The 24,307-nt window shown below is 35.7% G+C and overlaps 7 protein-coding genes across 12 annotated transcripts; 4 read left to right on the top strand and 3 right to left on the bottom strand.

Moving 5' to 3' along the window:
* The first annotated feature begins 31 nt into the window (after nucleotides 1–31).
* On the top strand, nucleotides 32–1,307 carry LOC116349302. 3 transcript variants are annotated; one of them, XM_031780674.1, is made up of 4 exons: nucleotides 32–114; nucleotides 264–507; nucleotides 590–867; nucleotides 937–1,307. In XM_031780674.1, the coding sequence occupies exons 2-4, from the start codon at nucleotides 376–378 to the stop codon at nucleotides 1,022–1,024; spliced, it is 498 nt and encodes a 165-aa protein (XP_031636534.1). In that variant the 5' UTR covers nucleotides 32–114; nucleotides 264–375; the 3' UTR covers nucleotides 1,025–1,307. The 3 variants fall into 3 exon arrangements, with proteins under 3 accessions (XP_031636534.1, XP_031636533.1, XP_031636532.1); XM_031780673.1 differs by having other exon boundaries at nucleotides 80–155; XM_031780672.1 differs by having other exon boundaries at nucleotides 91–507.
* LOC116349299 (protein Aster-B-like) lies at nucleotides 1,278–4,904 on the bottom strand. Its single transcript, XM_031780665.1, has 8 exons — nucleotides 4,638–4,904; nucleotides 4,221–4,329; nucleotides 3,927–4,152; nucleotides 2,846–3,744; nucleotides 2,638–2,768; nucleotides 2,377–2,573; nucleotides 1,750–2,092; nucleotides 1,278–1,678 (listed from the first exon to the last, which is right to left on the bottom strand). Exons 1-8 carry the CDS (start codon nucleotides 4,679–4,681, stop codon nucleotides 1,492–1,494), a joined length of 2,136 nt encoding a protein of 711 aa, XP_031636525.1. The 5' UTR covers nucleotides 4,682–4,904; the 3' UTR covers nucleotides 1,278–1,491.
* A 447-nt stretch (nucleotides 4,905–5,351) lies between these two features.
* LOC116349300 (cell division cycle protein 20 homolog) lies at nucleotides 5,352–8,329 on the top strand. 4 transcript variants are annotated; one of them, XM_031780670.1, is made up of 7 exons: nucleotides 5,352–5,370; nucleotides 5,700–5,937; nucleotides 6,019–6,143; nucleotides 6,228–6,504; nucleotides 6,704–6,923; nucleotides 7,013–7,486; nucleotides 7,559–8,329. In XM_031780670.1, the coding sequence occupies exons 2-7, from the start codon at nucleotides 5,709–5,711 to the stop codon at nucleotides 7,827–7,829; spliced, it is 1,596 nt and encodes a 531-aa protein (XP_031636530.1). In that variant the 5' UTR covers nucleotides 5,352–5,370; nucleotides 5,700–5,708; the 3' UTR covers nucleotides 7,830–8,329. The 4 variants fall into 4 exon arrangements, with proteins under 4 accessions (XP_031636530.1, XP_031636529.1, XP_031636526.1 ...); XM_031780669.1 differs by lacking the exon at nucleotides 5,352–5,370 and adding an exon at nucleotides 5,382–5,487; XM_031780667.1 differs by lacking the exon at nucleotides 5,352–5,370 and having other exon boundaries at nucleotides 5,392–5,937.
* Nucleotides 8,330–8,509: 180 nt separating this feature from the next.
* On the bottom strand, nucleotides 8,510–10,020 carry LOC116349301 (5'-AMP-activated protein kinase subunit beta-2). The gene is made up of 3 exons (XM_031780671.1): nucleotides 9,367–10,020; nucleotides 9,055–9,279; nucleotides 8,510–8,983 (listed from the first exon to the last, which is right to left on the bottom strand). Exons 1-3 carry the CDS (start codon nucleotides 9,847–9,849, stop codon nucleotides 8,837–8,839), a joined length of 855 nt encoding a protein of 284 aa, XP_031636531.1. The 5' UTR covers nucleotides 9,850–10,020; the 3' UTR covers nucleotides 8,510–8,836.
* A 203-nt stretch (nucleotides 10,021–10,223) lies between these two features.
* LOC116349311 (putative ATP-dependent RNA helicase TDRD12) lies at nucleotides 10,224–17,759 on the top strand. The gene is made up of 19 exons (XM_031780690.1): nucleotides 10,224–10,786; nucleotides 10,860–11,112; nucleotides 11,200–11,656; nucleotides 12,620–12,775; nucleotides 12,848–12,944; nucleotides 13,011–13,208; nucleotides 13,282–13,666; nucleotides 13,729–13,866; nucleotides 13,941–14,122; nucleotides 14,187–14,318; nucleotides 14,413–14,858; nucleotides 14,919–15,059; nucleotides 15,132–15,171; nucleotides 15,245–15,485; nucleotides 15,553–15,832; nucleotides 15,902–16,172; nucleotides 16,239–17,038; nucleotides 17,107–17,339; nucleotides 17,407–17,759. Exons 1-19 carry the CDS (start codon nucleotides 10,343–10,345, stop codon nucleotides 17,532–17,534), a joined length of 5,022 nt encoding a protein of 1,673 aa, XP_031636550.1. The 5' UTR covers nucleotides 10,224–10,342; the 3' UTR covers nucleotides 17,535–17,759.
* A 432-nt stretch (nucleotides 17,760–18,191) lies between these two features.
* Nucleotides 18,192–19,365, bottom strand: LOC116349313 (anaphase-promoting complex subunit 11). Its single transcript, XM_031780693.1, has 3 exons — nucleotides 19,196–19,365; nucleotides 18,951–19,070; nucleotides 18,192–18,883 (listed from the first exon to the last, which is right to left on the bottom strand). Exons 1-3 carry the CDS (start codon nucleotides 19,212–19,214, stop codon nucleotides 18,765–18,767), a joined length of 258 nt encoding a protein of 85 aa, XP_031636553.1. The 5' UTR covers nucleotides 19,215–19,365; the 3' UTR covers nucleotides 18,192–18,764.
* Nucleotides 19,366–19,421: 56 nt separating this feature from the next.
* Nucleotides 19,422–24,184, top strand: LOC116349312 (Bloom syndrome protein homolog). The gene is made up of 6 exons (XM_031780692.1): nucleotides 19,422–19,534; nucleotides 19,605–20,647; nucleotides 20,858–22,042; nucleotides 22,124–22,566; nucleotides 22,650–23,165; nucleotides 23,252–24,184. The coding sequence occupies exons 2-6, from the start codon at nucleotides 19,704–19,706 to the stop codon at nucleotides 24,088–24,090; spliced, it is 3,927 nt and encodes a 1,308-aa protein (XP_031636552.1). The 5' UTR covers nucleotides 19,422–19,534; nucleotides 19,605–19,703; the 3' UTR covers nucleotides 24,091–24,184.
* Nucleotides 24,185–24,307: the final 123 nt, after the last annotated feature.

Below are 24,307 nucleotides of genomic sequence, written 5' to 3'. Positions count from 1 at the left end.
ATCTAATTTATCTGACACCACTTACAAGACTGAAATTTAGCTATATATAAGAAATGTGTTAAATAATCATTTTTGTGTGTTTGGACAGTGTGTCAATTTCTTAATATTATATCGGTAAAAATGGTTAATTGGAAAAAAAATGTATTTTGTAAATTGTAAATAAATAGAGACGAAGTTTTGATTCATTCTTTGAAAGGGGAATTTTTGTTTTTACATGCGTTTCAAAACGATAGTGAAATAAATATATTTTTTTAAATCGACAGTATTAACAAACAATGGAGAAAACTGTTGAATTGCTAAAGTGGAAGCGTCCAGATTCATCAACATTTTGTAGATTTGATCAACGATAAATTGGCTATCGAAGATTTAACATCGATGTGGCGAACAGTAATCGAGCAAAAGACAGTTTTAGTCTGTTTTAAAGAGGGATTGAATGAAATTGTTGGTATAAGCATGAACTATGTCACATGTAAAGATGATCATTTCTATGAAAGTATTTGTCGGCAGGTAAATGAGAATTGTCGATTTTTTAAAGTCATTGCTCTATAGAGCCATTGTATACTTTCATTCAGAACTCATTCCTTTGTAGAATAAAAGTGAAAACAATAATAGAATGTACGATGTATTCCGTGTATTGTTTGATAATTTTGATATATATGAACACTACGGAGTTGATTACTACATGAACGGTGCTGGTCTTGCTGTTGCTCAAAAATATCGCGGTCGAGGTATTGGTTTGGAATTTCTGAAAACAAGAAAATCATTTTGCAACATGTTCAGAATAGAATTAACTTCAACAATTTTTACATCAAGTTTTTCGAATAATATCGCGGATAAGGCTGGATTTAAGCTCGACAAAATAAATAGGTATAAATATTCAACGAATAAAAATAATCAAATAAATAGAAAGCACTAAATATTTGGTTCTATTTTCAGCTACGAGGAAATCCGCATTAAGCATCCGCATCTCAAATTGCCTCATATTAATAGCGATGCATTAACCCTTAAATCAATGAAATTTTAAAGATGATAGATTTCAGCAGGGAGGAGGAACGGTGAGGAGCAAAATGAGGAGAAGAGCGCTGAGTTGGTTCGTCCTCCTCAGCGCTTACCTCCTCACCGCTCACACTCAGCGCTCACCCCCTCTCCGTTCATCCTCCTCACCATCAGAGGAGCAATCCCTGGATTTCAAGAATATTTTTAAAATAGAAAAAAACACGATTCCTTTTCGAACACTGTCAGAGAGATAAGAAATTTGGAAAATAAATACACAGGTGTTATTTAAAACGTGAATGCCATTAAATGCATATATATTTGGATGATCGTATTACACAATGATGGTGTACAATCTTCTAAACTCTACAAATCACATTTACATCAATTAATAAGATTTTTATTTTTCAATAGTTCATTTGTCTTGCATCTCGTTTCTTCTTCAACATATATTAATTGAAATTAGCCAATAATTTTCTTTGCGTTATGCAAACAATTTCAAAATTCATCTTTCACATCAACAGTTTTTAAATCTAAGTTGAATTTTGTGTAGATTTCTTTCACATCTTTCAATAAGTCAACGGCAGATCGAACAAATCCTTGCCATTTCACAAGTTCAGCCTCGTGTATAATTTTCTGTTGGTTCATCATATTTAGCCATTTTTCCTTCATTTCATTTGGATCACTGAAAGTCAAAACAGTATTTTTTTTTTAATCAATATAAATTCCCGTTTGCAATGTCCACAATTAACTTACCCAGTCGCTGCCAATTTTTCCAGCAATTCTTTATCTATTTGTATGCTTTCGGCTTGTTTATGCTTTAAAGCATACAATTCGGCGAGTAAATAGAGATTGAGCAAAACTAATGTGACGATTAATATTACAACAAAAATGGAAAACATGCTGAATGTTGAAAAACTTCGTTCGCTCTTGCTATGGTCTGGAACTGAGACAGCCGAACATTGCGTGCTCATTGTATTCCATTTGGATGGAGTGTTCGATGTCGGAGAAACTGTTAACTGTGACGGAGCTGTTTTTGCTGTTGATTTTAATGAAGATCTTTTGCTAGAAGCCTCTTCAACTGATTTTTGGGATAGAGCTGGAAAAAATTAAACATATTTACAGTGTTTACAGCAAATATAATAAATTTTGTGATAAAAATAGCTAATAAATTTAATCGTTTATATAAAAGAAAGCAATTTACACAAATAAAAAAAAATACTACAGGCAAATGTGATGATTTAATGCACTATCTATAACGACTGAGTGACTATCTTTTTGAAAAATTCGCACAATTCTGGTCAACACTGATTTAATTGCAATTTTGATAATTGTGTTATACATTAATGTAATTGACGTTATTGATATTGACTTTTTGCTCACCTCTTTTCGTGCGTCGGCTTTTCGATTTGGCTGGTGGTATGCAATATTCGCTTTGCAGTGCTTTTACTAAATCTTTATAAAAATTCTCCATGCCGGACCAAACGTTTTTCTCGATAAAACCCTTTATTACACCCCATACATGTTTTGTGTACTTTATTTGCACGTATACGGACAGCATTGTGTGATCGTCTACAGTTCTGAAATAATAAAAATCACTCAATGAGAGTACATTGCCTCCGCAGTGAAATTCATGAAACTTACCTCAGCAGACAGTAATGTTGTGAGATGGTGAAGCTATCCGCATAAGGAATGCCAGCATTTTGTGCAGTCACATCAATGGAATACAATTGACCAGGTACACTACAGTCACGCATCAGTTGCATCTCGGTTATCTAATGAATTAAAACGTTTAGAAAATGTTATTAAAAGTCCAATGAAAAAAATGGAAAACAAAATCACGATCTCTTACGTTAGAAGTTTTTGGGCCAACGGGCTGTGTAACAGCTACGGTGAAATTCATTGTTCGAGATTTCGTGCCGTCTCCATTATCGATCCAGTCTCTATACACCATGTTTGTTGTTTTGCGCATATTATGAAATTCGGCGAAGAATTTGGATTTGGAAAAAAGCATCGTGAGTAGGCTATCAACGTTTATTGGAAGAATTGTATGGACTAATTGTCGTCCTTCGTGCATTGATGTACATTCTGCTGTACATTCATATGGGACACTGTTTTCCTCATCGGAATCGGTTGAATTAGATGCATCGGTCGGAATTTCGTTGGCTTCCAAATCATTTCGTGTCCTCACTTTCGATTGATTTGGTCGCAGCGTCGATGAATCGCCAGCACCACTACTAGACGCGGTTGATGACATCGCCTTTGCACACAGACTGCCGTCAAATGAATGATCGGTTTCCGTTTCGGATGTTGTCGAACATTTGGATTGTGCATGAGCCAACGATTCCACCTCTTTTTCGGTCGGTTTATCCTTCGGATCAATATAATCCTCCTCGTCGTCGCTCGTTAGGCCCAGTTGTTCACCGTATGCATTGTGAACACATTGCCATATCTCCTGCGCCAACATTGATTTATTTAATAAAGCATTTTGCCATATTCGAAATAACATAAGGTATGTCTTATCTCGAGCAGCGAAAGACGTGATGAAATACTTTTCGGTTTCGGTTGTAAATAAAATAGCATTTGGAATCACTAGCGCCGTTTTTTCCTTTGTCAGAGCGGTCACATTCTTCCATTTCAGAGTTAGGAAGGTTTCCCATCCAAAAATGTTGGCATGGAAACACATATAGTGCTGAGACACATACATTCGACCATGCACCAAAATTTCACGTTGTAAAGCGCACGAATAGTCTAAAATAAAAAATTATAAAAATCGATAAAATTATAAAAATAGCCGGTGAATTAGATATAAGCATGCTGTCAGCAGAACGTTTGTGGAAAGTATTGAAGACTTTTGCATGTCTGCATACTTGGTAGCTTCTGATGATTTTTTTGGAAAAGAAAACTCTCAATTTCAATGTTAAAACACCTACCGACAATCAATCGTTGATCATCTGGAACGTCTTTGAACAATTTTTTGAATTGTTCTGAACGTGATTTGTACGACGGATAAATAACATTGTACCATGCTTTTCGTTTGGCTTTATCCGATATTTTTGAACCGGATTTCGATTTTTCAATGGCATAACACTGTTCAGAATGGCTACTGCTTACTTTTGACACTTGTAGTTCATTGCCACTTGAATTGACGGAAGTATTCTGAAAACCACAAAAAATCGATAAAAAATGAAGTGTTGTCAAATGTTTAAAATCTCAAACAAAATTACTTCGTTGCTGTCAACCATGACGCTCGTTTGTTTTAATGAATTAGCGCCAGAATCCTTATCAGTTCGATTATCAATGTTATTGTGTAGCACTGTTTCGTTCGGCGTAGCACTGTAACGATATAAACGAAGTGAGTTATAAAATAGTCAGACAATTATTGCGTTCATATCAAAAAAGATAATTAATACTTTGCAGCCGTTCTTCTCTTTTATGACTTATTATTCATAGTTTAAAATCGTAAAATCCCATACACAGAACACTTGAAACAACATTCGTATCGAAAAAAAAAAAATTCAAAAGAAGAACTGACACGTATTCACGTATAGCGAATACCGATCGTAGTACAAGTGTTTTGAAAACATTGCATCACAAATGCTGTTTAATTAGTAATTAAAAAAACACGGAGAATTCTCGCTCACCTTTCGCTACCCGAATTTTTCTCTGCCAATGTTACATTCGACATAATACTGCTTTGTACAAGTTCAATCACATCAAATAGAATTTCTTACATGTTCATTCATCAAAACACAAGCACACAACTTTAATCGAATCTTGTATTAAGACATAAATAGAATAAAATATTTCAAAATTTAACAATAAAAAAGGATGACCAATGGATTTTTTTCAAATATCCATAGAGTCATACACAAAAAAAGTTTCGACTATTTTGAGATCATTTCAAGTACGAATTCACTTGATTTATCAAAAATAAAGCATAATAGTATTAAATATGGATTTTGACAGTTGCGGCGATGCTGTGACTTGACATTTCAATCGATTCAGTGTGGCCCGACGCAAATGTAAAAAGAGAGGGAGAGTAAGTGTGTGAGATAGAAGTTTTACCGATTCTCCGGCCTTTTATTTTTTGTTTATAATTTCGTTTTTTTACTTTTTGAATGGAAACTATTTCGAAAAAAATATTTTCTTCCAATGTAGTTTCACAACTAATGAAGAGAGTTCAAAATTATTTGTATGTATACATTTGTCCGGTATGTCGTTCATTCTCTGTAGTAAAGTCATGGAACGCATCCGACAGAAAAAAATCAGCTGAGATGTGAGTGTGCAAGTAACTTGGTGTTTTTAACAAAGAGCACCTTGCTGGTGTGCGTCAAATCCGTATTCATATACGAATAAACGTTTGAATTTTGAAATGTATGTATAACGTATATCATTTTACTTTGTGTAACGCTGCTGTATATATGCAATTTTGTAGAAAATTGTTTGCATAAAAACTTAAAAAAAAAATCATCACAAATTAAGCAACAAAAAGTATTCTAACTATATTAAGACGATTTGATTTATAATTCAGCAAAAATAAACAAAAAATATCATCGTAGTTTTCCACACATTCATCAAAGTGAATCACACTCTGCACGCATCATATAGTCACCATTTTTTTTAATTACTAAGAAAAGTACTTACAACGGGAATTCGAATTAAGAAAAAAAAAACACTTTTTTTTGTTTTAAAAAATGTCACAGTTTGCTTATATGAATGAAATCAAAAGCGCACTCATAATGGAAGGCGACATAAGTAAAGGACCAATGCCGCGATGGCAGAAAAAACTAAATGGATCGTCAGCCAATCTAAATGCAAGTGCAAATACATCAAAAATATCCATTTCATATAACTCAATACTGAGTACATCGACGACAGCACCAGCCATCAATAAAACACCACAGAAAAATAGTTCAGTTAACTTCAAAGGAAAATCACCAGGTACCATTTAGAGAAGTTTTTCTTTCGCTTTTTTATGGGCTAACCTCTTTTTGTGTCGATTTTTGACATTCAATTTTATAGGAAGAAAAACACCAACACCAAACAAAGGAACATCGGGTGGATCAAAGACACCTTGTGGTGCCAACGGCGGCGATCGATTCATTCCAAACCGAGCTTCATCCAACTTTGATATAGGCCATTATAAGGTACAAAAACAAAATGTTTTCATGTTTTTTTTACTTCTACTCTGTTCATTGAATAACAATAAACAAAAAAAATCGTATTCACAGATGAATATACAAAAAAATAGTAGTGATGAAAATGAAGAAACTAATCGCGCTGGTGATCGACAGAAAATTCTCTCCGAAGCCATGGAATTGGGTGATGTCAAGACACGACGTGTCTTCTCGTATCAAGAGAAAGCACCGGCAGCACCGGAGTCACATCAAAATCCATTGCGTGTTGTGTATTCAATTAAGACGCCAATGTCAACTAAAAGTGGTTCTCGTTATATTCCGACAAGTCCAGAACGAATTTTAGACGCTCCTGACATTATTAACGATTATTGTAAGTTTTTTGGATTACTTTTTATCAAATTATGATTGAAACCAAATCGAAAGTCGAGAATTATAATAAATGTCAAATTGAAACGTCAATTTTTATGCAAAAATATTGTTCAAATTAAAATTAGATTATAAAAATGTGATTTTTTTAATGAAATCAGTCACGGCTATTACCTAAGTATCAACATTCGTTTCGTTTACAGACTTAAATTTGATGGATTGGAGTGCATCAAATATCGTGACTGTTGCATTAGGAAAAATTATTTATCTGTGGAATGCTGGCACTGGAAATATTGAACAGTTGCGAGAGTACGATAATGGTGACCATGCATGTTCGTTGGCTTGGATTCAAGAAGGAAATGTTTTGGCAATCGGTGCCTCTGACGGCACGGTTGAACTATGGGACGCCGAAGCGAAAAAACGGTATAAATTGCAATTATTTCTATGTTTTTTTCCTCCATCAACATTCAAATCCATGCCTAAGATTTGATTTTGATTCATTTTAAATGTAGATTACGTGTAATGGACGGTCACACAGCCAGAGTTGGATCGTTGGCATGGAATTCGTACATCATTAGTTCGGGTAGCCGTGACGGTTCAATTATTCATCACGACGTTCGGCAACGTGATCACAAAGTGACAACTCTAAACGGGCATACACAAGAAGTATGTGGCTTAAAATGGTCAACCGATTTCAAATACTTGGCCAGCGGCGGCAATGACAATTTGGTAAACATTTGGCCATCGGTAACGGGTTCAAATGCAGGTGTAAATACATCGAGTGGTGTAACCGAAGCACTGCATGTATTCAATCAGCACCATGCAGCCGTTCGAGCATTGGCATGGTGTCCATGGCAACCAAACGTACTAGCCAGCGGTGGTGGTACAGCTGATCGCTGTATCAAATTTTGGAATGTTAACAATGGCACGCTTATTGATTCGATCGATTCCAAATCACAAGTGTGCTCATTACTGTGGTCAAAAACGTAAGTAACACAAAAAAAATCTGAATGCATTTCAAAATTTGAATTCAATGACCTTTTTCCATACAATATTAGGTACAAGGAAATTATTTCGGCTCACGGATTCGCCAATAATCAATTGACAATTTGGAAATACCCTTCAATGCAGAAACAATGTGAATTAACGGGGCATACAGCTCGCGTACTACAAATGGCAATGAGTCCGGATGGCAGCACTGTTATGAGCGCCGCAGCTGACGAAACACTTCGATTGTGGAACTGTTTTGCGCCAGATGTTCATCAAGCGAAAAAAGATAAATCGGCCAGCAAACTAGGACCAAGTATATTCCGACCAAATATTCGTTAATATTTCGAATAGTAGAATCATCAGAAGACCAACAATTCATTTTCCACATCGATTGTTATGTTTGAAAATACATTCCATCTGTTAAATGAATCGACTTCTTATTGTTTGCCATACAATTTAGGGGAAAAAAAATCTTTCTTTATAGAATAATTCTCAACTGTTACAGACTGATATTTCATGTACATTTTTTCCGTTTTGAAGTATTTTTTATTATTATTTTCGATACATTTTTTTTCTTGCATTATCTCTTTTAGTATTTCAATTTCATCAATACACAATGTCTTTACATATTCTTTTATGGTTGTTTTTGTCTGTAAAACGCATTTTCTTTTTTAAATTGAAATATCAATCGAGAGATTCGCTGCCATCATGTTTTAGATCATTTTACTGAATAATTCTCGTTTATCATATGTTTGATTTGTTTAGCAATAAAAAAAAACGAAATTTTAACTCTGAATAAACGGGAGACTTCAGCCCATGTTTTCACCATTATTAATTCATTTCATGTACGCCTATATATTTTGCAAAATCATGATATTTAATTATCATTGCTTCAATTGCATTCTGGTCATTTCATGCAATCTTTCCTGATTACTTAGATCATCGCTCAAAACAAGAGTGATAAGATGCCGTTTGAGTAACGGTTGTTCTTTCCATTTGAAAATAAAACACAATATTTGTACATTTGCTAAAATATACCAGTATTTTTTTATTACGTTTCTTCGATATTACGCCAAAATTTCGGTGCACATCTTTGCCAAAGTTGAAGCTCGGAAGAATAATTAAAATTTTATTTTGTTGTCATACATACAAGCAGCAAAGTTGAACACACGAAATAGTGTGTAGTAAATCACAAAGCGAAAATTCAATGCTAAAGCCTAGAACCAATTGTAGTCGTGCTAATAGGTCAAGTTCATAAAATTCTTAACAACAAAACGAAAAATAAGTGCAAACAAACAAAAAGCGAAAAAAATAGACGTGTCTCTATTGATTTGATTACGGCACTTCTAGATTGGTTTGTACAACAAAGTGGTCACGTATTTTTTCCGATATCTATGAGTAGCGCTGAGCACCATTACACCATCTTTAATGGATAATGCGTACAAATGATTTAGCATTACGTGATTTGGTTCGGGCAACAACGTCGGTTCACACTGAAAATTTGACGAAAAACAACATTCGTTGAATGAATGTAACAAAGCCAATTTTGATGAGCTGTACTAACCGATAATGGTGTGTCTTTGTTCAAAATGACTTGAAGAAGATGCGGCGGCAAGACTGGTGGTCCTGCTCCCCATGGTTTATCTGAAGGGATATCCTGGCCCCATTCCTTTTGTGCACTGTTCACACTATCTTCGCTATCCTTGGCCAAGGCCTGGAATACTTCGAAATCGGATTGTCTCACCGATACCAAATTATTCTTGGTTCCAACGTCATTGTCAACGTGTTTCTGCCCAAATGATAAAATACCAAACATTTCACAATTTAAATCATTACATTTGGCAACTTACTTCATTCAATTTATTAATGGTCTTACCAATTTTTGATCATGTCTCCATTCACCATCTACACAAAATTTGTACTGATGTTCACCTTCTGGCAAATCAACGATTGTTACGAAATCGCCATGACTCTTGACCATCGGTATTGCCTTCCATTCGGAAAATGTACCGCTGATGAATACCTCTTTGCCGCCACCATCCCATTTGAAGACAGTTGGGAGCACTTTTGTTGTTGGATCAATGTTCGTATTTTGCGATGCAATTGGCAATGCTTCGGTTGTGACTGTGCTAGTTGTTGTTGATGTTGTTACAATTGGTTCAACTGTGGTCGTAACTGGTTTTGTATAATATGGTTCTTCTTCTTCATGCGATGAACCTTGATACTGTGACAATGCTTTGTCCGATTTTTTATCAAAAACAAAGGCTTGACCATCTTTTAACACTGGCGAACTGGGCATATCACTCGAACTCGATTTATGACGTTCGCGCGGAATATTACTGCTCCCTGCATTTCCCATTGTTTACAAAATTATTTGCAATTTTTTTCTTTCGTTTCACAATGATTTCGTACAATTTAGTTCAATTATGTCGCAATTGAAATCGATTTCAATTACATTTACAAAGAAAACAAATAATTTAATGTGAATGAATTTCCAAATGTTTACTTTTTTCTAGAAAAAAAGAATAATATTTTTTTCGACTATGAATACTTTTTTCTTATATGAAAGACGAAAAAATAAAAGAATAAAAATAAAGCAATTGATAAATGTCAAAACAAAGATGGAGGCACAGTTTTTGACAGTTCGTTTGTGAGAGTGTTTTTTCCCCTCTCTCTCTATTGTCGTCTTTTGACATTTCGATTCATGCTCAAATCATATGAGTTTATCGTTGTGCATTCAACGGATGTTTTGTTTACTCTGCTGCGTATTTTCATTCCATCTCGTTAGCGACCAAAGTAAAATTCAATGAAAAAATAAATTCGGATCTTTTTTCTGAAGAAAAACAATAAAAATGTGTTCATTAAGTAGTGGTGAATTGAATTGTGCAATTGAAATAACGCACATCATTAATCCGCACCTGTTTTGGTTCGAATATAAAAATATTAAGTTAACAAATGCCGGTGAAATAGAAGATGCATTGAAAAAATATGCAAAAGAAAATGGCGATACAAAAAGCGCCGATAAGTCGAATGGAAGATATCGCTGCGAACCGGTGGTGGCGGTCTTTTCATGTTCGATGAAAAAATGGATTCGGGCCAATGTTGAAGCTACCGACGAGCCACTCAAACCAAATGAAATAATTTTGTGGGCCATGGACTATGGTTATCCGATCAAAAGCACGTTGGATTTGGTTTTAATATTGGACATCAAGCTTAAGAAAATATGCTACACAACACCTTCCAATGTTGTTAAGGGTGGCATTTATCAAATAATGCCGGCAACAAAGACAATGAGTGTAAGTTTCTCCATAAAAAAAATTCAATTAAATTCAAATAGATTGCGAAAATCAAATTTATTTCACAAATTAGAAAGATGGCAAGCAGTTGCGCATCCTCCATTCGGATAAATGGGATCAAATAGCGATTGAACACTTGGTAAACATGAAGTCACATACAGCCATGAGCATGTACTTCGATAAGAAATTTGAAACAAACAATCATGCGCTAGGCACACTATACCTGAAATATAATCAAGTTGGTAGAGTGAATCAAAAGTCGGTAGCTGATATACTATTAAAAATGGAATTGGCTACTGCGTTATCACCGGAAAAATTTGAAAAACGTGAGAGCCAAAACAATAATAAAATATATTAGTTCAAATTGAACCGTTCAAGTCATTCAATCTTTTTTTCTTTCTTTTGAAATTCAGAAATCGTTGGCAGTGGAACAATCAAAATCAGCCGATGGCTCGACAACAACGGTGATCTGAATTGTATGGACAACATTGAAAAGAAATCAGATCAGTCTAGAGCAGGTTCATCAGCTGATTTACAACATGTGGCCGAAGTTCCAAGTCCCGAAGTGAAAGTATTCGATCAACACAAATTGATCAGAAAGTTTTCGAGAATTCAAATTATGGAAACGGCGGAAAATCAAAGCCGATCATCTGGTAGGTCGTCAAAAAGTCAAACGGAAGCATCCCGTACACAATCAGAATTGGAAGAATCAGAACCAGTGGCGACGACGTCCGGTAGAGCTGCACTTAAAGAAAGATTGAAAAAAGTACAAGAAACACAGACAACGTCACCAAAGCCTAGAGAAAACACCGCACAATCCAATGCATTGGCATCCGAATCTGCACGCTTATTACAGACAGTTGAACCTGGGTAAGTAATCACATATCTTTTCAAAACGTTTCATGAAATATAAACAAACATCAAAATCTACTCAATAAAAACCATTGTATACACAAGAATGGTGACTACACAATTGATTCCTTGAAAACACTCAACGTATTATGAGTACAGTTTATACAATCAAATGCAATTTCAATCAACACCATTTATCGAGAAAACAGTGTTGATATTATCTTACATTCTCTTTAAGTCGCTCGTTCCCTTTGCATTTTCTTTTCTATATTGAAAAAAAGTGGCGAGAATTTAGCTGACACTGTCATTTGTTTGTGTGCAAAGCAATCGATGTATGAGTGTACGACAAATATAAATAGACGGAGTAAGAGGAGACGAAACTTAGTTTTGTAGAAGAAAGAGGAAAAATGCTACGTGATATCATTTTTTCAAATGCTTCAAATATTTTCACTGACGCAATGACAATAAACCAAATTCAGAAACATCGATTTTTATGTATACAAGCGTCCCATAGCTCTCTCGCTCTTTCTCTTTGTCTCTCACTTTCTATGTTTCTCTGTTCCAATGCACCTCTCACCATTCAAAATGCGAAGAATCGTGTATTTACGGGAATGTTCGAAAATGTTGTTCACAGACCAATCATTCCATGCAAACACACACACACACACACACAAACACAGACATAAAACTCCGTCATACCGGACAACATTCTAAGAAACCTAACAGTGCAACATGTGATTTATTCCGGCGACAGTTCAAAAGCAGAAAGAATTACTTTAAATTGATGCTGGACATTGCTTTAACTGCTCGATAATAAAATTCGATTTATAATCAAATTTTGCCAACATCATCTTCTCTCTCTTTACTTAACTCACACCACTTTTTTTTTATTTCTCATTACCTTGCTTTGGTGTAAATATTTTAAATTCTTCCCTCGTTGATCTCAATTTATTTGGAAAAATATTTTTTAACCTCTTGCAGATTGGTGAGTAAGATAAAGAGCACACCGATTTTCATTCGCAACAACGACGAAGAGCCGCTTGAAACAGTAAAGCAAGCAAACTTCACCGACGCTGTGCACAGAGGTCTGAAAAAAATGAACTATCAAGAAACATACGTGTCACAAGGATATGCTTGGTTTGTATTCGATTGAATTCGTTCTAAATAAAAATCCGCATGTTTATTAAATCGTATATTGTACTTTCGCAGGCCGAATCTATTGCGAGGAAATTCATTGGTATTGGTTAACTCGCAAAATTCTGGAAAAACAATGGCATACCTTCCAGCACTCTGTTCATTAGTTCATGTGAGACGATTTCATTGACATTTATTCGAACCAATCTAAATAGTAAACTTTTTAATAATTTTCCAGCGAAAGCTCGATGAAGCCAAGAAAAGCAAGACAGATCAAAAAAAGTCGGGATTGGGAATGGGAGTTACGGCCATCATTGTTTGTTTATCATCAGGTGTTCAAAAGATTGTTGAAGATTGTCGCCAAATTTTACAAATGCGTGAATTTGAATGTCATGTTATTGAAGGAATTGGGAAACATCATGCCACGAACGTTACGGTAAGAAGAAAGCGATACGTTTTCCACAAATTTCACATTTTCCGGAAAAATCGTTCATTTTTTTCTCAATTAGATTAAACTTTACAATGGTAGTAACATTTTGGTTACGACCGCACCGTGCCTTACGGAATTATTGAAAAAACAAAAGCATGTCATCAACAACGAAAAGTTAAAGTGCATTGCATTCGAGAATTTGGACTGCATCATGGAAAAACATCCGGAAATGTGTGCAGATATCATCAAAGATTTGTGCCTTCGTAAATCGTACAAAGGGGATGTGAGACAATTTATTGTCACTTCACGCACTTGGAACAAAAACTTGTCAAATTTCCTGAAAGAAGACTATATCGCTGATTCCGTCCTAATCATTGGAAATTATTTAGAGGCTTCGTTTTCGGCTGGTGTTACGCTGAACTTCCGATTGTGCCTAAATCATTTGAAACTCGACCAACTAAATAGTAGGCAGAGATTCTTTTTTATATTGAAAATTGACAAACAATAATATGATTTCTGTTTTTAGATCACATTCAATCGATGAAGGTTCAAACGGAACGAACAATGATTGTGTGCAATGAAATGGCCGACGCTGAACAAGTCGCCGAATATCTTGATAAAAAACAAATTCCAAACCTAGTGATCAAAGAATTTCACTCAAAGTGTAAGTCATTTTGAATTACAATTCAAAATTATTCGGCAAATTTTTGAAATTTATTCATGAATTTATTGCAATAGATGCGATATCGAGAACCAAAGCATTTTGGGATAAAATTGAAGGTGTTCTCATATGTACCGATGAACATTTGGCTACCACACAAATTCGGAATGTACAACATATCATACATTTTTCCGTACATCGGGAGAAATATCAACCGTTTTTGAATCGATTTTCATCGTTATTGGATTTCATTGCTGATGTAAGTAACCAAACACATGATTTCTCTGGAAATCCAGTAAATTTACAGTACAATTCGTTCGTAGGAAAAAAATGCTAAGAAAGCAACATCCACTTTATTCATTGACGACCACAATTTCAAGCAATTGCCGAAGATGGTCTCACTATTAACAAGAGACCGGCAAAACGTGCCAAAAGAGTTGCTCGAATTAAGTCAGGTAAATCTTTCTTTTCCTCAAAAATGAACCGACTTCGACAAGATATCAAAAAATCAAATATTTGAATTAAAAAATGGTTTTATTTGAATTTCAGCAAGCCCGTGCCCTAAACCGAATGGAAAAGGCCGAAAAGCAACGCTATCACTCGATTTGTAACTCGCTTTTTATGCACGGCAACATCGAGCATCAGGCCACCTGTCAATATCGTCATTTGATATTACCGTCCGACATTTTAATTGGTGATAAAAATGACATCAAAAATGGGCTGCGTTTCAATGTACTAAAAGTCATAAGTCCAACGGAATACATAGTGCAGCCAATCAGTCATGCCGACGCTATTGATAACATTGGCCGTTACGGGGAATGGCAAACTTTCAATAAATCAAATGAATTTGACCAATTCAATTCAGAGCTGCAATTGCACTACAAAAACATGACCAATCAAAAGATGCTTCACACATTCGAACTGGGAAAATCATGTGTCATTTCCATTCGGGAAATTTTCTACCGTGCCGAGATTATGCAAATTATTGAAAAACGGTACGTATTTTCGCGATTGAACTCAATGAATTCCGTGTAAAATTTCTTTTTGAATTGCAGAAATCTTGCCGGCTCTGATAAGTATCAAGTACGCCTCATCGATAATGGGGACATTGAACTAATGCATGCAAGCGAACTCTATACACTGGAAAAAGAATTCAAAAGTATGCCACGCCAAGCATATCATCTTCATTTGACCAGGTAAGGACAGTCTTTTTTCTCCCAGAACGCAACCAACATTTTTGAATATGTTTTTTTAAACTCCTCGATCAGCATAATACCGGCTGACAAAGAAGATGACTGGGATCCACGTGTAAGTATTCGAATGTTTTAAAATGATGATGATGAATAATTTAAACATGGTTTTTTTAATCATAAATAAATAGGTGTGTGAAAACATTCGAAATCATATAAATAAAACGATCGCAGAAGGAAGCGATCTCATATTCGAAGGAAATGTAGTTTTTACGCTACGCAATACAATTGTCGTTGATATAATGCGACTAATCGATTTGAAGGACATCATTGTTAAATTTTATGTAAAAAGATACTTAATGAATGTACTCAAACAGGGCGAATCATCAAAAGCAAGCATGAAAAAGGTGGTTGAAATGGTCAAAGCTGAGGGTGAGTTACATTTGAAACATTTCCAGCATTTTGTGAAATCTTCTAAAACTGATTCAATGACAAATAGGTGTGAAAATTAAGCCAAAAATACGAGGAAATGCTGTCGCTGAAACAAATGCAGTAGTTTCACCCAATGTATCAGCCGCAAATATTAACAATGAATCGATAAGTAGTTATGTTGAACCTGAGAGCCCAGGATGTTCATTCGATGATTTAGCAAGCGAAACTACGTCGCAAGGTGATTGTGATGAAAAATGGGTGTCACCATGGAAAATTCAGCACAAAAATGTGCACATTTCCCAATTCGATTTTCCATCGTGTTTTTACGTGGTACATTCGTCTAAAGAGTATGTATTATATCAAAATTTCGTATTTAACTTTGACGTTTTAATTAAAATACAATCATTTTAATTCAGGCTCGATGAGATGTACAAGGCAATTAACAAACATGTGGAAGAAAACATAATTACATCACTGGATGATTCCATGGAGGAACCGGATGTGTATAAATACTGTTTGGTACGGATTGACGACGATTTCAATCGTGCCAAAGTATTGGAAGTTCTTTGTGGAAATGACGGAATTATGATTAAAGTTTTTTTGGTTGATGTTGGATTGATTAAGGTCGTCAACATGGACCAAGTTTATGATATACCCGACAATCTCATTCAAATGCAACCATTCCAGGTACTATTGATATACTCATTCATTTTGTTAAGACGGTGATGAAAATATTTCCGATTTTTTTTAAAGGCTATCTGGTGCAATTTGGTTGGCATAAAATCGAATGAAATGAAAGATGATGGAACTATTTATTGGAGTGAAGAAAGAATTGATGAAATCTACAATACAATCGATCAATATGGTGCTAACCTCATACTGCACACAGTTTCTTCGAATAAATTCGCTAAAACTTATGTGGCAGACACAAAAATTACTTGTCATGATGTTGTGCTGTTAGCTGTAAATGACGCTGAACAAATCAATATCAACGAAATGCTTGTCGAACAAAAATTGGCCGAATTCGATCCAGAGACGAAGCATCAATTGGAAAATGTACCTGATGTGACCGGTAAAGATAATGACAGCGATAACGAAAATTGGGATAATGATTTCGATCCAAATAATTCATGGGAAATGGTATACAATACACCACCGAAAAGCACAGAAACATCATGTGAAATGGACTCGTTTGATTTCGAATCTCTTGACAAGTACTTGAATGAAGATGATAGTCAACTCGACGAATTTTTGATTGCTTTGAACTTAAAAGAGCCGTCAACAACCGAAGTCAACGAAGCCGTAGCAGGAAGAGGAGATACTGGGTATGTATCCGAGGAAACGAATGATAACGTCAGTGAAAGTTTTAACGACGAAAAAAGTGAAGATGCGGTAAAATATAGCATCGACGATAATCATCATCAACTCGAATACATTTACAAACGACCACGTATCTACTGGTTCCAATCGGATGAATATATTGTTTTGAAAATATCTGCACACGATGGCGTGAAGTACAATCTGGAAATAACGTGCGATCAACTCATTTATAGGTAAAATTGCCAATGAGATCCAATTAAAAACGGAAAAATCCGTAATTTTTGAATGATTTCCTTTTCAGCACTACCGAAAATGAAGTAAAAACTGTAGCAATCATACGATTTTTTGGTTGCATTGATCAGGAACAAACTGAACACAATGTACGTGGTTTGAATGTGATGATTCGATTACACAAATCGTGTCCGGTAAAATGGTCTCGCTTACGTTCAACAACGGAAAAATGCAACTGGATAATACAAAATGTAGAAGCATTCAAAGACGAAGATTTCTATTCGCAAGCCAGAAATACATTTGGTAAGAAAAGCACGATTTATAGTGAATAACGGTTGATTTAACTTTGATTTTTTTCTTCTAATTGCAGCAAAAGTGGAGCGCAACGTCGAAAGCGATGAAGAAGAAAATGAAGAAATCAAAGCCAAATCGAATCCATTCGAAGAAGATGATCGATCATTTGATGAAGCTATTTCAGATGATGTTTCAACTCAATAAAATGAGGACACATACTTGTGCTCATTGCCTTTTTTTCTGCTTCCAAACATTTACAAAACTAGAGCTCATTGGTCTCAGACCCAAAAAATTCTATCACATTTTTATTTACTCATAATTTTTAGTACATAATATTCATTTTCTTTTCACTTTATCATAAAACCCATAAAAAAGTGACTTACAGTCAGTCAAGAATAAATGAATTGATTCAAAATTTTACACATCGAAGTGAATCAAACTAAGAAAGAATTCAAAGCACGACGATGGCAAGCAACGTTGATAGCAGCGCCGTTTGAAAGTTTGCCAGCCAAACCAGACGGCCATAGTGAAGTTGCGCTGATATCATTATCGTTGTGCTTTGAAAGAATTCAATGATTTTTAAAAAGAAAAAAAATAACATGTTTACTCCGATTGTGAAAAAAAAACCCTACTATGTTCAGATGGCTGTGTTCAATGTATTTCTGGACCCTCGAAATTTTCAAATCATCGCAGTCGGATATTTTGAGACGTTAGTATTCTAAATGCAAAGTTGACTATAATCGACTATAATCGTCTTGTTTTGAATTAATCCCATATAAACAGTCAAAACGTCCCAAGCTAGGAGGCTAGGGAACCAATATTTTTACACACTCATTATTAAAAAGAAAACAAAAATATAAATAACTAATAAATTTGCGCATTTTTATTACAACGATGGTATCTAATAATATTTAGTAATATGGTAAAGACTTCCATTGATAGGCAAGTGGTTCGTCGTAAATGGTTGATAAATTGCTAATTAACCCAACCGAATATGTTCGCTATGTACATGAGAACATTTGTTCGTGAATTTCATTTTGTAGTTTTTACTGCGACGGCTTCTTCTTCTTTACTTAATTGCATTTCAAATTCAAGATTGATAAGAAAAGAATGATGTTCAAGTCTGAAATACATGGTATGTATAATTCTATGCATTCAGAATGCACCACATGTTTGCAGAAAGAATCCACAAAACATTCATGCTTATTTTCATGTAAGAAATCGCTTCAACAAGATTTTTTTTTTAAATTACTAACAGACACTTTAAAATACGTAAAAGTAAAATCAATAAAGTACAGTAAACAGCTCAAATCATTGGACTTATAATACGGAACATTTGAAAAACTAAAAGGCTGTCATTTTCTTATTCACCAAATAGCTTATATATCTTTATTGTAAATTGATTTTCTTTAAAAAAAAATTATTCGAAAGAGATCACTTGTCATTGAATTTCCAAGCCTGACGACACATTGGACACTGTTGTGCTATTGGTTGCGAATTGAGCCATTTGACGATGCAATGCATGTGAAAGCAATGTGAACATGCTCCCCAAACTGTGAATCAAAGGTATCAAAATCAAAAATTAATTTTCAGAGGGTCAGCGAAATCATAAAATCTTACCCAACGGACAGTCATCACCCGGTAATGTGCATTCTGTACAACAGCTCTCGAATGGCATTCGGCAAATTCCACAATTATCATCGTTTGCTATCCAACGCCAAGTGGCCACGCTCACCCATTCTAAATTTAAATGAAAACAAAAAACACCGAACAGAATCGTTAATACCAACTAAATATACACATCATTTTGAGTGTAAATCACACCGTAGAGTTGTTTGTATAAAAGAAAATAAATTTCAACTCACTTTTAATTTTCACCTTCATTTTTCTTGCGTGCCTTTTCGTATATTTTGCACAAAAAGATCTTTTCTCTTATGAATTGAATTCTATTTTATTAATTTTCTTGTTTTTAACAGAATTTACGTTAGATTGGTTGCGAAAAAGGTACACATCAAAGTTGATTGTTTGAACGTTAATATTTTGACAGGTTATATGTGTTGACGTTTAAAATGTCAAACAAATAAGTTGTTTGTTAAAGAAATGTTGAACTTTTCGCGCTAACCAAAATCATCGTGGAATTGCATCAAAATAGGACAAAGAGGTGTGAAACAAAAGCAGTTCAGTGGAAATAATAAGATTTAGAGGTAAAAATCATAATAAAATCTGCGTTGACAAACGTTTTTCAATACATTTCGGTTTGCTTTTTTTCGAAAGACGCTGTGCAGAAAAGGCGCCAAATAAATATATCCGTGCAAATGGAAATGAGTTTTTGGGATTTGTTTTACTCATATATTTGTGTTCACTTGAAGCATAATGTCAAAACAGGCATCGTTGTTGAATTTTATGTCTCGCAATGATAAAGACACCACCAAAACACTAAGCTCCAGTAATTTTACGGCACCTGTAAAATCAACAGGCAAGTTTAAATTCAACAAAAAATCGTCATCACGAATACAACCACAGACGAACACTGACGAAAATCGTCCATTGAATACGATTGAAAGTAAAGCAAATGTTGAGAATAATTCTGTTATAAAGCCAATTGATTGTGTTATAATTAGCGATGAAGAGCATAGTTTAAGTCCAGTGAAAAGCATCAAAGCAACAAAAATGGATGAAAATGAAGATGATATGTTCAAAGAATTCAAATCAAATGATTTGTCATTCACACGAGCATCGTCATTGGTGGGAAGTGATTTGAAAACAATGGACGACATATTTGCAAAGTATGGATCACCAGGTACCGATAATAAATCCACATTTGATTCGTTGGATATTGATAAAGCGCTCAATTCAAATGCGTCGTATGTGAATGCCAAGAAAAAACTCGATGAAAACATGGAACAATTGCGAACGTCACCGAAGAAACCGATCGGAACGAGCAAGTTCAAATTTAATACACGATCAAAACCAACGACTTCAAGTGGTCAAAATACAACTCTAGTGTCAGCACCCAGCACGAGCAACAGTACAAACAACAATTTCACATTTTCAAGCAGTATTATTGCGCGCGATAAAACATCGACCACGCCATCGATTTCGACATCAAATTCGATTTCCAGTTCATTGTCAACCACAGTTTCAAGTTCGATATACACGTTTTCTCCAGAGAAAAGCGTACGAAATGACTCAACGTCGACAAATACTTTACAAACCAAGTCGTCTTCATCGATAACAAACACACGAACTACAACAGTGCCAGTGCCAGTGCCAATTGACAATGGACCTGTTGATTCATGCAACGCCTTGGAATCATCGTGAGTCATTTAATGATGGCTCTAGAATAAAAACAGCATTTTATTGTAATTGTCGTTTGTATGAATTACTATAACAAATCTATGTGAAAAAACGTCTGGTTTCATTTTGATATGCAACTCTTTAATACGCTGTTTTTATTCTATAGCAATCAAATTTTCAGTTTCCGATTTAATGCCATATAAAAAATACATTTTTATTCAATTATTTAGAAATGATGATCTTTCGTCGCCAACTACTTCGTCGAGTGGTACGAAGAAGGATCCATTTGCCCAAATCGATGCATTCTTGAGTAAAGTAAAAGCCGGTTGTACGTCTTCGCCGCAAGTTCAAAAAAATCTGCCCGAACTGCGGAAGCATTCAACGCAAATGGAACAATTGTACATCGAATCTTTGGAGAAATATTGCGAAATATTTGATTCACTACCTCAAACGACAATGCAAGCGATTTTCGGAAGTAATGCGGAAACATTCTACAAATTGAAGGTGCAGAAACAAGGACTGAAGGCTAAAATTGCAATGAGTAAGAAATCAATAAGCAAATTGGAATCGGAGGAAGTGCACGATCTTACTGATTTTGATGATGTAATGCCAGCCACCTCGTCATCGAATTACAGTAACGCAACGTCTTTCGATAACACACGCCCATCGACGTTTGAATCTATTAAGCCGTCCCTTTACGACTCCAATCCAAAACCAAGCCCAACCATTCATGGTTTTGACGAGGATATTTTTGCCGATGAATGTGATGAATTCGACTTGTTAGTTTCACAAAGCGGTGACGCTAAGGGTCAAAGCTCAGGTAATCTAACGAATTACGGCTCACCGGTACCAACTACAACATCGCAAAACAGTCAAAAATCAAATAGCAGCCACTTGGGCAATTTCTACAGTGGCACGAAGAACGATGGCCTCACTGGTGAATTCGATGGATATGGTTTTCCGCATTCGGAATTAATGCAAACATCATTGCGATACACGTTCGGCTTAAAATCCTTTCGACCAAATCAATTGCAAGCGATTAACGCAACCATGTTGGGACTGGATTGTTTTGTATTGATGCCAACGGGTGGAGGAAAGTCACTTTGTTACCAACTGCCAGCGACGTTAACGGAGAAGGTAACAATTATCATCAGTCCGTTAAAATCGCTTATTTTGGACCAAGTAAACAAATTGCAAGCTCTCGACATCAATGCAAAAAATTTAAGTGGCGAACAAGCACTCCAAGACGTGAATAACATATACAGGGAACTCGATGCCTCACCACCAACCGTCAAAGTTTTGTATGTGACACCGGAGAAAATTTCCGCTTCAGCGCGACTCCAGGATGTCATGCAGAGACTTTACAATAACCAGCGTGTCGCACGGTTTGTTATCGACGAAGCGCATTGTGTTAGGTACTTACCGATCAAAGTTCGAATTTCTTTTGGGATAAAGTGATTCCAATCATAACTTGTATTGTCTATTCTTCGTTTCAGTCATTGGGGCCATGATTTCCGGCCGGATTACACAAAGTTGGGTGTGTTGAGACAACGTTTTCCAAACGTGCCGGTCATGGCATTGACGGCAACCGCTACAACTCGTGTCCGAGCCGACATTGTGCAGCAATTGAGTTTGAAGAATTGCAAATGGTTTTTGAGCAGTTTCAATCGGCCGAATTTACAATACATGGTCAAAGCGAAAAGTGGTGTCAAAACAATCGAAGAGATCAAAGAATTGATCAAAACCAAATTTCCACGTGCATCCGGCATCGTATATTGTTTGTCGCGCAAGGAATGCGATCAAATGGCCGAAAGCCTTAAAGCCGTTGGCATCAAAGCGGCTAGTTATCATGCCGGCTTGGCCGATAAAAAGCGCGAAGAAGTACAAAAGGATTGGATTACCGACAAATTCAAAGTTGTGTGCGCAACCATTGCTTTTGGTATGCATTATTTGTTTGTATTTTTCTGCGATTGAAAAACCAACTCAACATTTAATAACCTTTTTCAATGTTTTTCTCTATAGGAATGGGTATTGATAAGCCAGACGTGCGTTATGTGCTACACTACTCGTTGCCAAAATCCATTGAAGGCTACTATCAAGAATCAGGCCGCGCTGGCCGAGATGGCTTGAAGTCAATTTGTATTTTATACTACAATTACGGTGATATGATGCGTTTGGTAAAATTGATGGATTTGGATGCGTCAATTAGCTTGGAAGTGAAGCGTGTGCACACGAATAATTTGCGAAAAATTGTTAATTATTGTGAAAATGTTATCGATTGCCGGCGATCAATTCAGTTGAATTATTTTGCGGAGAACTTTACTCGCGAACAATGCTTGGCCGAGCGGGACACCGCTTGTGATAACTGCTTGAATAACGACGGAGACGCCAAGTTTACCTTGAAAGATGTCACCGAAGAATGCAAAAAAGTAGTGAAAGCCGTACGCGATTTATGTAGCAAAGACTCACAACGTGTTACATTACTGCAAATGGTGGAAGTTCTATTGGGAAAAACGGTGAAAAATGTTGTGGCAAACGGTAAGAGGGTTCAGTTCATATTCGATTTCCAGCGTTTTGGCTTTATTCAATTGTATTTCATTCCATGATCGCTTTACATTTCACAGGTTTCCACGAATCCACACATCACGGTTTATTAAAGTCGTGGTCTAACTCGGACGTTCAACGCTTACTACATATGCTTGTTCTGGACGATTATTTGCGAGAGGCTTTGATTTTTGTACGAGATATTCCACTGGCCTATTTGAAGATTGGCGTTCAAGTCGAAAAGCTTATGAAAGGAAATGTACGAATTCAATTTGCCACTGAGAATGCGAAAGGCAAAAAGAGTAAAAAGACTGATGTCAATCTCAAAGACAACAGAGCCAACTCGTCAACAAATGAAGAGGTCAAGCGTATCCAAGAGCAATGCTATCAAGATTTGCTACAGAAATGTCACGATATGGCACAGGCACGAAATGTTACGGTTGGCAGTGTTATGAATAATCAAGCACTAAAAATAATGGCTGAACAAATGCCAACGACCGAAGCTGAAATGATGAAAATTCCGCACGTCACCAAGGCCAATTATGAGAAATATGGAAAAGAATTGTTGGACATTTTGGAGCATCACAGTGGCGAAAAGGCATTGGTTGAATTGGATATGGATGCATTAGAGCAACAAATTGAAGATACATCAGATCCATCTGATCATGATATGACGAATTGGTCATCGTTGGCATCATCGGCTGGAACTAGTGCCGGTAGTGGTGGAATGGGCGGAAGGAAGCGAAAACGGGGTTTCTCCAGTTTTCGTCGGAAGAAAGGCACCACCAAAAAAGCAGGCACACCGAAGAAACGACGTACAGCTGCGAGAACACCAGCGAAGAAAACAACAAAAACAACCACTGCAAATCGAGGAGGAAGTAAATTTACTCTACTCAAACCTCGTGTTTTCAATACATAATCAAATCATAAAAAAATAATAATTGATAAGTTGTTATTGTTTAAATTGCTCTCTCATAATTCAAAATTTTTATATGTGCACTTTTTAAAAAAGAAATCCGAATTGATAGCTGAATGAATAAAAATGATTTTTTCTATAAATTTTCTCTTTCAATAATTTTTTTTGAAATCAGGTCTATGACACCCCGAAATGGAAGTTGAAAATTTAAAAATTAAAT

This window comes from Contarinia nasturtii, unplaced genomic scaffold (genome assembly GCF_009176525.2).
Source record: "Contarinia nasturtii isolate CC-2019 unplaced genomic scaffold, AAFC_CNas_1.1 Cnas_scaffold_2861, whole genome shotgun sequence".
In the NCBI taxonomy this organism is placed as follows: Eukaryota; Metazoa; Arthropoda; class Insecta; order Diptera; family Cecidomyiidae; genus Contarinia; species Contarinia nasturtii.
The sequence above is the reverse complement of the archived record's forward strand: the minus strand, read 5'-3'. Positions and strand labels throughout refer to the sequence as shown.

Bases quoted from the DNA above. Each gene is read 5' to 3' on its own strand.
- LOC116349302 (XM_031780674.1), top strand. From the start codon at position 376: ATGTGGCGAACAGTAATCGAGCAAAAGACAGTTTTAGTCTGTTTTAAA. The intron at 508-589 runs GTAAATGAGAAT...ATTCCTTTGTAG, and splicing joins ATGAAAGTATTTGTCGGCAG to AATAAAAGTGAAAACAATAA. The intron at 868-936 runs GTATAAATATTC...TTCTATTTTCAG, and splicing joins AAGCTCGACAAAATAAATAG to CTACGAGGAAATCCGCATTA.
- LOC116349299 (XM_031780665.1), bottom strand. From the start codon at position 4,681: ATGTCGAATGTAACATTGGCAGAGAAAAATTCGGGTAGCGAAAG. The intron at 4,153-4,220 runs GTAATTTTGTTT...TGTGGTTTTCAG, and splicing joins TCATGGTTGACAGCAACGAA to AATACTTCCGTCAATTCAAG. The intron at 2,093-2,376 runs GTGAGCAAAAAG...AATTTTTTCCAG, and splicing joins AAGCCGACGCACGAAAAGAG to CTCTATCCCAAAAATCAGTT.
- LOC116349300 (XM_031780666.1), top strand. From the start codon at position 5,691: ATGTCACAGTTTGCTTATATGAATGAAATCAAAAGCGCACTCATAATG. The intron at 6,924-7,012 runs GTATAAATTGCA...TTTTAAATGTAG, and splicing joins GACGCCGAAGCGAAAAAACG to ATTACGTGTAATGGACGGTC. The intron at 7,487-7,558 runs GTAAGTAACACA...ATACAATATTAG, and splicing joins TCATTACTGTGGTCAAAAAC to GTACAAGGAAATTATTTCGG.
- LOC116349301 (XM_031780671.1), bottom strand. From the start codon at position 9,849: ATGGGAAATGCAGGGAGCAGTAATATTCCGCGCGAACGTCATAAATCG. The intron at 9,280-9,366 runs GTAAGACCATTA...TCATTTGGGCAG, and splicing joins GGAGACATGATCAAAAATTG to AAACACGTTGACAATGACGT. The intron at 8,984-9,054 runs GTTAGTACAGCT...TCAAATTTTCAG, and splicing joins ACAAAGACACACCATTATCG to TGTGAACCGACGTTGTTGCC.
- LOC116349311 (XM_031780690.1), top strand. From the start codon at position 10,343: ATGTGTTCATTAAGTAGTGGTGAATTGAATTGTGCAATTGAAATAACG. The intron at 11,657-12,619 runs GTAAGTAATCAC...AACCTCTTGCAG, and splicing joins TTACAGACAGTTGAACCTGG to ATTGGTGAGTAAGATAAAGA. The intron at 14,859-14,918 runs GTACGTATTTTC...TTTGAATTGCAG, and splicing joins ATGCAAATTATTGAAAAACG to AAATCTTGCCGGCTCTGATA.
- LOC116349313 (XM_031780693.1), bottom strand. The intron at 18,884-18,950 runs GTAAGATTTTAT...TTTGATTCACAG, and splicing joins GGGTGATGACTGTCCGTTGG to TTTGGGGAGCATGTTCACAT.
- LOC116349312 (XM_031780692.1), top strand. From the start codon at position 19,704: ATGTCAAAACAGGCATCGTTGTTGAATTTTATGTCTCGCAATGATAAA. The intron at 20,648-20,857 runs GTGAGTCATTTA...TCAATTATTTAG, and splicing joins TGCAACGCCTTGGAATCATC to AAATGATGATCTTTCGTCGC. The intron at 22,567-22,649 runs GTATGCATTATT...TTTTCTCTATAG, and splicing joins GTGCGCAACCATTGCTTTTG to GAATGGGTATTGATAAGCCA.